The 10000-nt window shown below is 38.1% G+C and overlaps 1 protein-coding gene across 1 annotated transcript in view; it reads right to left on the reverse strand.

Annotated features, from left to right (window-relative positions):
* Positions 1–9654, reverse strand: part of LOC125033792 (endothelial differentiation-related factor 1-like) — a 10966-nt gene extending 1312 nt beyond the window's left edge. The window contains exons 1-3 of the mRNA XM_047625446.1: positions 9317–9654; positions 2182–2233; positions 1819–1979 (exon numbers count right to left, since the gene is read on the reverse strand). Of these exons, the coding sequence (XP_047481402.1) occupies positions 1819–1979; positions 2182–2233; positions 9317–9394 (291 nt within the window). The 5' untranslated portion in view covers positions 9395–9654. The remainder of the gene's footprint in view (positions 1–1818; positions 1980–2181; positions 2234–9316) is intronic.
* Between the last annotated feature and the right edge of the window lie 346 nt (positions 9655–10000).

A 10000-nucleotide genomic window follows, 5' to 3' on the forward strand; every position in this document is an offset into this window, starting at 1 on the left:
GAGAAGAAGGAGAAAGAAGGAGAAGGAAGGAGAAGAAGGAGAAAGAAGGAGAAGGAAGGAGAAGGAAGGAGAAGGAAGGAGAAGGAAGGAGAAGGAAGGAGAAGGAAGGAGAAGGAAGGAGAAGAAGGAGAAGGAAGGAGAAGAAGGAGAAGGAGAAGGAAGAAGAGGGTGAGATAGACGGAGAGGGATAGGGGGAGAAAGAAGGAGAGGGAGAGGGGGAGATAGAAGGAGAGGGAGAGGGGGAGATAGAAGGAGAGGGAGAGGGGGAGATAGAAGGAGAGGGAGAGGGGGAGATAGAAGGAGAGGGAGAGGGGGAGATAGAAGGAGAGGGAGAGGGGGAGATAGAAGGAGAGGGAGAGGGGGAGATAGAAGGAGAGGGAGAGGGGGAGATAGAAGGAGAGGGAGAGGGGGAGATAGAAGGAGAGGGAGAGGGGGAGATAGAAGGAGAGGGAGAGGGGAGATAGAAGGAGAGGGAGAGGGAGAGATAGAAGGAGAGGGAGAGGGGGAGATAGAAGGAGAGGGAGAGGGGGAGATAGAAGGGAGAGGGGAGAGGGAGAGAGGAAGGGAGAGGGAGAGGGAGAGGGAGAGGGAGGGATAGGAGAGGGATAGGAGAGGGAGAGGAGAGGGAGAGGAGAGGGAGAGGGAGAGGGAGAGGGAGGGATAGGAGAGGGAGAGGGAGAGGGAGAGGGAGAGGGAGGGACAGAAGGAGAGGGAGAGATAGAAGGAGAGGGAGAGGGAGAGGGAGAGGGAGGGACAGAAGGAGAGGGAGAGATAGAAGGAGAGGGAGAGATAGAAGGAGAGGGAGAGATAGAAGGAGAGGGAGAGATAGAAGGAGAGGGAGAGATAGAAGGAGAGGGAGAGATAGAAGGAGAGGGAGAGATAGAAGGAGAAGGAGAGATAGAAGGAGAAGGAGAGATAGAAGGAGAAGGAGAAGGAGAGATAGAAGGAGAAGGAGAGATAGAAGGAGAAGGAGAGATAGAAGGAGAAGGAGAGATAGAAGGAGAAGGAGAGATAGAAGGAGAAGGAGAGATAGAAGGAGAAGGAGAGATAGAAGGAGAAGGAGAGATAGAAGGAGAAGGAGAGGGATAGAAGGAGAGGGAGAAGGAGAGGGAGAAGAAGAGGGAGAGGGAGAAGGAGAGGGAGAAGAAGAGGGAGAGGGAGAAGGAGAGGGAGAAGAAGAGGGATAGATAGCAGGAGAAGGAGAAGGAGAAGGAGAAGGAGAGGAAGAGATAGAAGGAGAGGGAGAGGGAGAGGGAGAGGTATTGTGGGGAAGGGGAGGGGGAGAGGGAGAGGCAATATTGCTACAAGTTTTAGAAGGCTTTTGTTGGAATACAGGTTTCTAATTCGTGCCAATAACCAAATTTTAATATAATCTGTAAATTATGCATATCAGTCCTCATTTACGATCAAATTCCTAAATGACAGTAATTCATTTCTCAGGGTAATAAATATGGACATGATGGTGCCAACTTTTTAAAATGTGCCTAATTTTAACCGAATGTCACCTAAGTAAGCGTGCTGTTGTCTTGGTAGAGCAACCATCCATGGGCTTGGCACTGTGTATTATATATAAGCTTTTTTTTTTCAATTCTCTTTACCTCATACTGTGTGTAATGCACCTGATCAGCTTCACATCTTTACTACAAGAGCTTCTAACCCCATTTAATTCCTCCTCATAAGTGATTCAGTCTTCAATAACACTACTGATTTAAAGAAACCTACACTGGTACAGTCTTGACATACAGATTAAAACATCACAGCTACAATGAAATTTATAAAATAATGTAGCACAGAAGTTAGTGATAATATACTGCTTACAGTGGCCAGGTCCTTCTGTGTCCACCCCTTGTTCTGGCGTCCTTGCTGGATAAGACGGCCTACATCTGGAGCCACTTTGTTGTGCTTCAGTTCCTCAGTCTCACGGTCGAGCTTGGCTGTGTTGAAGGTGGTGGCATGTTGCTTGTTGCTGGCAGCTCCATCTGTTGACATATTCATCATGAGCATATGAACTAGGCATACATTTTTCTTCTAAAACACATTTTCATACTATTATCAAACAGCATATATGAATATAAGAATAACAAGTCAATAAATAGATAAATATATTAATAATACAATAAATATCTGAGCAAATGAACAAAACACACATCAAAAAATCAAAAACACAAATTCCCTACTTACATTTCGTGCTGGTTTCCACCTGAGCTCCAGTTCGTCTGGCCTTGTTCACAGCCTTTAAAGAAAAGAAAATATTTCAGATTCAGTCCTACCAACAATTCAACCAAATTTTGTATGAAAAAAAAAATAAATAGAATGAAATAGTAATAATAAAAGTAATAGCAATAGTAATAATAATAGTAGTAATAATAATAATAATAATAATAATAATAATAATAATAATAATAATAATAATAATAATAATAATAATAATAATAATATTAATATAAATATTAACGTTAATAATAATAATAATAATAATAATAATAATAATAAAAACAACAATAATAATAATAATAATAATAATAATAATAATAATAATAATAACAATAATAATAATAATAATAATAAAAACAATAATAATAATAACAACAACAATAATAATTATAAATAAATAAATAAATAAAAAATCACCAAGATAACACCAATAATAACAATAATAAAAATAACGATGATAATCAATGATGATAATGAGGATACACAGCAGCAAAAACAAAAACAAAAATAAAAATATACAAGAAAAATAAAAATAACAATAATTTACATAACAACAACATATAACAATAACAATAACAATAACAGTCATCATCATCATCATCATCATCATCATCATCATCATCATCATCATCATCATCATCATCATCATCATCATCATCATCATCATCATCATAATAATAATAATAATAATAATAATAATAATAATAATAATAATAATAATAATAATGGCAATGACAATGACAATGACAATGACAATGACAATGACAATGACAATAACAACAATAATAATAACAATAAATAAGGAGGAGGAGGAGGAGAAAATGAGAAAAAGAAGAAAAGAACCACAAAACAGCTCAAAATGGATTTAATACAGGTGCAGAGTATGACAAATTCCCCCATGACTAAAACAATATCAAGCTGAAATGTCAAATTCAGGGCATTTCTTTTGTTAACATTATCAAAACACTACATCACATGTCTCTAGAATAGAAATGCTGCTTTTCAGCAATGAACACTTGAAAATAATACCTGCTAAATATTCCAGTAACTCCTATGGAAAGAACAAAGAGGAAAAAGGAAAGAGGGAGAAAGAGAGGAAGGGCGAGGGAGACAGAGGAGCTTCTCTTTATCTATCACTAACATAGACATGAAGACTGCAACAAAAAACAAAACAGCAAATAACATTACCCAATAACCCATAATAATAAATTATTACATGGTTGACAAGAAGTGCATATCTTCACAGCCTTTGCCAAAATTTTGTCAAATTAAATAAAAACAAGAGCGTAATAACTGCTGTAAACATATAATGCAAACCAAATATAAATTGCATGGACTAACCATCAGTGGCAAAACTGCAGAACACATGAAAAGTCTGTATGATTATTCCTATGCATAAGTGGATGGTAGGTGATCATAACTTCCATGCCATGTACTTCCTCTAATATAACTCCAAGGCAAAATGGCTTATGAAGGAGTAATTAAACCTTATGATCCAGATGATGTGACCATCACATCATGAAAAAATTTGGCTTGGGTTCGGGTGACGTGAACATGCCGTGATGGAAAAATTAGGCTGTGAGTCATGGTAACGGGAACATGACAACATGAGAATTTCTACTGAATGCTTCAAAGCTCTGAGCAGGTGCTTAGACTGGGCATTTTGGAAGGGGCTCTTGTATTATTCCTATCAGTAAACAAATGTAGAATGTGCCATCCATGAGCCATGACTGGAAAAGTGCCAGATCCAGAAAAGACAATTTCCATGCTCAGGCTCCTATTGCTTTATGTATTGATCAGCATGAAGGTTGTATTACAGAAAACTAACCATTAAAAAAATTACAAATAAGCAAATGTTACTTATTGTTATTATCATTGCACTGAGTTATGGACTACCTACAGAGATATGGACACAGCATATCAACTGGCAAATATAAACATTGGAAAATGGCCAAAAAGTAAAAAAAGCACTTTGCAGATAAAAAGATAATAAAACTGCAAAGGGGAAACAAGGAGTCTTGACGGTACACATGAGAGTTCGCGTGCACCCGTGTGCATGTAGTGTTTAATATATCTGGTAAACTTCCTCCAGCCACACCAATGATATCTACCCCATTCCTCTATCCCTCTTGTGGTCCCTCCTCTCCCTTAACCCATTGCCGATGGGCATGGCATGTACATACATGCCATGGCCAATGTGAGTTTACTTGTTTAATTGTTTTTACCCATAGATGGCTACACTTGTACTAAGTCACCAATGAGCCAATTACAAATACTGCCTGTCTCACCCATTCACCCTTTCCATTGATTTACGAAAATATTTTACGTTCTTATTTTGCTGTTACTAATGCTTATAACATTATAGAAATTATAATTATTATAATAATAATAACACCACTGATATTCATAGCACTAGTAAAAAATATGTTTTTCCCGCCAATTCAAATCACGTAAGGTCACAAGATCTACTAATTGACCCCTTTGTGGCTAAGCACTAGCAGAGCCATCTATATACAGAGACATTTCACAAAAAATATAAAAAATGAGCACAGCCTTTTCCCCATTTTTTATTCATTTTCCAAGGCAGCAATGGGTTAATCAATGCCTGGCTGAATTTGGTACAGAAATCAGGAACACTCTGGAGCTTGGCTTACTTTTTTTTCCCCTAAAGAGCAGGACACGTTGTTATCTGATGTTATTAATAATGCCTTTGTAAACACTATCAAGGTCAACTTGCAAGCTATATAGGACTAAAGGCTTAATGGCAAGCTTGAAGTGAATTTGAACTGAGCAAGCCCATTAAAATAAAAAGGAAAATACTCTCTGCTTCAGAAGTTACTGTGGATGCTGTGGTATAGACTTTTCCTCTTCTTTTCTATTTGTACTTTTTTAGGCTTTTAATTAGCATAATATCTCAGACAAAACTGCTAGTGGTGGCAAATTCTTGTAATGGCTTTCTGGTGTTAGAAAGGAAAGATAACAGTAAAATTCTTAGCACAATAACAAGTAAAATTGTCAGTAAGTTTAGTCAGCAATCAGGATGCAGAATCATGATGTGATGAAGCATCCCCTGCCATTAATAATTATTCTCTAAGACGTGAGAGTACATTGCCCAATGCCAAATGGTAAAAAGACAATGGGTACTTGTGTACATACATGTTGCTTATGAATGAAAGTGCAAAATCAAATTACAGATAGAAAATGAGAATGTAGCTGCAAGAACTACAATCAATGACACTGACTCTTAAAGCACTTAACCCAATGCCACCAGGGATGGCATGTACACAGATGCCATGCACACCGTGAAATTAATTATTTAATTGTATCTACATATTGAGGGCTCCACAAGTGCTTACTCACCAAGGAGCCAATTCCTAATGCTCTCTATCTCACCTGTTTGCCCCTTTCCTTTATATCTGGTAATACTCTTTTTTTTATCTGATTTGCAATTAGTTCTGTTAATAACATTGCATTACGTCATAATATGAATAGAAGAGAAACAGCAACTTTCCCAAAAAATCAAGGAGAGGGAAGGTGAAAAGGTCTACTAATTGACTATGTGGTGATTTTGCACTTGGAGCCATCTACATGAACATACATTTAACAAAACATTATTACTTGAATATTGCATGTTCCTGGCAGCATGAAGTTAATGGCTTTTGATGGTGGAATTTTCCTCTCTTCAATCCAAAAACTAAAATACATTCACTATCAGACATAAGAGGAAAATGAAGGTGTATCATATTACAAAAGCAACTGTAAGGTGGTGTTGCACAACAATTCAGAATGTTGCATCAGTGCCAGTCCATAAACACCACAGCAGGAAGTTGCATCAGCATGATGATGCAAATGACTGGATGAAGTTATGAAACTTAAATTTTGCATTAACAAATATTAATACAAGTTATTTTTTAAAGGAAGCTTTGCCCTTTCTTCTATGTATGGGCATTTATGAAAGAAGGTTGAGAACTAGCAAGATATATATATAAATATATATATATATATATATATATATATAATATATATATATATATATATATACACAGACAGACAAACAGACAAACAGACAGACAGACAGACAGACAGACAGACAGACAGAGACAGACAAACAGACAGAGACAGACAGACAGAGACAGACAGACAGAGACAGACAGACAGAGACAGACAGAGACAGACAGACAGACAGAGACAGACAGACAGACAGACAGACAGACAGACAGACAGAGACAGACAGAGACAGACAGACAGACAGAGACAGACAGAGACAGACAGACAGACAGAGACAGACAGAGACAGACAGACAGACAGACAGACAGACAGACAGACAGACACATTCATGAAATTAATGCAGCAAGCCTGCTAAGCTCCACACAGCTATCTAAGACTTTCTGCTTCTGACAAATGCCTAGCAAATCAATACACATAAGAATTCAGTATGACTAATGCCGTGCAAATCAATACACGCAAGAATTCAGTAGAAGTTGAGATATACAGAATATAAGTTTTATTTCTACACCCATAGTAAAGGGCACTGCAAATCTAATCTAAACTTTTTTTCTCTCTTTCACTATTACTTATGATTAACTTATCTTTTTCTGGTATTTGTTTGAACAATGCTTATCAATACAACCTCCACATCTGTTGGTGCTCTAGCAATGGCCAACAACCCTCCACAACATTCAATCTGGCAAGATCAGAGTTTGTAAACCTACTTAGTAATTTATTGTTCAATACTAATCCTGCTCAAGTTATCTCTCACCAGAATACATGTGGATAATTCTTCGCCTTTGTCAGAAAACACAGCGGTAGCGATCTCGTCTAGCAATCTTGCTGACCTGCGTTCAAATCCCTCGCTGCCAGATGATGGTAACCCCGGTCATTCCTTGTACACAGGGGATAACTTAGAAGCAAAATGAAACAGACACTATGTCACACCAAGAATATCCATTGTAACAAATGGAATCAAATTAAACCTTTAACCATAGATGCCTGGCTACACTTATGATAGCAGGATTCCATTATAGATTCCTCTAAGTTGATAGTGAATTAGGATTTAACATTAACAATTTAAGTACATGGGAAAATCTTTTGGAAGTCAGTGTGATTATTTAATACAAGATCTTGTTCCTAATTCCTAGTTGTTCCAACTAGCAGTCCTCCAGTTTTCTTGAAAATTTAGGAAAGACAAAGAGTTTAGCCTGGTTCTGTATTTGGAAAAAAAAAAAAAAAAAAAAAAACACCAAGGAGGTATTCAAGCTCTATCTTGTAAGAATAAATGTGGTAGAGATTTTGAAGCCTTTATAGTAACAATTCCTTGATTCATATTAAATACCCTTATTAATTTGTAATTTACAACTTCACTTGAGCTATTAACACATTGGATTCAATTGACATGAACTTCTACACAAAAAAAAAGTTTGGCTGAGGGGCAGGTGACAGGGTTGTCTCTTCATGGAAAAATTTGGCTGAGTGCCAGGGTGACGGGGGCATCTTGCCATGGGAAACTATTGCACCATACTTGCACAAAGCTTTGGAAGGGATTTTGACTTAGCAGACCTTAAGACAAGGGCTCCTGCAATATTTCCACTCCTAAATGAGGGAGGAGTGTAATGTGTGACCCATGCTGCCTGGGAGAGTGCCACCATGTGCAAAAACCTATTTCTGTAGCACAGAAAAGTTAATAATACAAAAATAACTAAATATTACAAATAATACAATATTACTTATTATTACTGATACTGTATGGATATAGCATAGCAAATGACATGTAGACCTTGGCAAATATAAGACCACAAAAATGCAATAGCAGAATAAGAGCTAATAACATTACAAAGAAGCAAGGATTCTACATACTGCGTGCAAGGATTCGCGTGGAGCTCTGGGAGAGTCGCCATTCCAGCTAGCCGAACTTATGTCCGAGTGCCAGAGCAAGGCACCCACTTCTTCTTAGTTCTTGTGTGAACTTTACTTAGAATCTTAACACACTTCTTTCCAGGAATGCTACCAAATCTCAGTCACATAATTTTGGAAAATTGTTAAGTCTCTTTATCGTTTGCCCCGGGAATTTACTATAAAATGTTTTATCTGAAAACATGCAAACTCACTCCCATTTACACAAAGTATAGACATGAAAATATATAAACAAAGACTAGGAAAACAGTACTAAAATTTAACTTGTTTTACTCTTTCAATCTATTCCTCATTGGCATGGGGTGAAGTATTACCATATCAAGGTAAATAATCACCGACGCAGGGTGATGCTTAGTCACATTAAGGGCCATTCTCCCCGTAGCCGAGACGAGGTTTCACACACCTTACCACAAGTCGCACATACACAAAAGTATACTAAAATCATACCCATCCATAATGTGCTAAATGCTAATAGCTTCCAAAGTCACCCTTTTATTCAAATCACTTAATTCCAACCCAGTAGTTCTCAAAAAAGAAACCAAGACCTTTGATATCAAAGCAAAAATCTCACAAACAGAAAAAAAATAGGAAAAAATGCCAAAGAAAAGAATCTGAAAGAAGAATGGTAAATGCAGAAAACGAAAAGTGGAAAGTGGACAAGAAAACCAGAGTGAAGAGTGGACCAAGAGTGAAAGAACACCACAAAAGGAGTGAAAAGTGGGAGAGAAGGGTGTGAAAAGAGGAGCCATTGGGGGTTGGAAAAGCATTGATTTTATACATGGTGAAACACACTCTTGGTTGCCGTGATGTAAGGAGGCCGCAGGGGGTGAAATTGTCCCTATTTCACCCCCAGTGCGACGAGAGATCATTTAAATCTACTAACTTCCACGCAATTTTCTTGCCGAGGAGATGAAACACGAGAAAATAAAAATTCAAGTTTACGGAAATTAAAAGTTCATGGAAACACCCCTTTTCCTCTCTCACCTCTTACACCACAACTAAACCCCCACAAAAAAAAAATACAATTGGAAAAAAGACAGCGATACAATACCGAAAACAGGCGACGAAAAAAAGCCCTGTAAAAATAATTCCAAAAAAAAAAAGGAAAAACACCGTCTGGAAAAGAGGAATCACGTTGCTTTCGCTTCCAAGGCTGAATTCCAGCTTATAACGCTCTACACTACATATCTACCTGCTCACTTTTAAGCTGAGAGGCCTTCTGGGGCTTCTTCCTAAGCACAGTAACGGTGTCCCAGTCGCTATCAGCCATTATTTACGGAAATTTGGGGGCGAATTCGGGGCGTCGAGAGAGAAGCGCTGTGGCACGGGCGGTCCGGAACGTCCACTGTGGCCTGCGGGAATCTCTGCTGCGGGCTCTCGGGGCTGGGATCTCGCCTTCTTCCCTTTGCTCGTCCTTCCTGGGCTCTCCGGGGCCGGGATTGGGCTTTTGTGGGGAGTTTTGGGTCTGTGGTGTTGCGGAATATGGCGCAAAAGGAGGGTTCGGGCGTTTTCTGTGGTCCGGGGTGGTATCTGAGAAAACGGATTTCTTTTTAAGGGTATTCTATTATGATTTATGAACGTTTGATTTAAAAAAAAAACATCAAGATGTGTATAAAAGTTTACCGATATAAATAGAAAATAACCTACAAAACAAGATTAATCAACGTATTTAAATGCAAGCTCCACAGTAAAACCTATTTTGACCAATATCTTCGGTGAATTGTTCTATATTTACATACAAAGGAACGCAAACACGTGTGCACGCCACAAGGTCGGATCGAGATGCATCGATGCGGAGTTTTCAAGGCCATTCACAAAGTAAAAATATTTCCTTGTAATAACTTGGTAGATTTCATTGAATAAATAAATTTTGGTT

The sequence above is a fragment of the Penaeus chinensis genome, chromosome 2 (assembly GCF_019202785.1).
Source record: "Penaeus chinensis breed Huanghai No. 1 chromosome 2, ASM1920278v2, whole genome shotgun sequence".
NCBI classification, from domain to species: domain Eukaryota; kingdom Metazoa; phylum Arthropoda; class Malacostraca; order Decapoda; family Penaeidae; genus Penaeus; species Penaeus chinensis.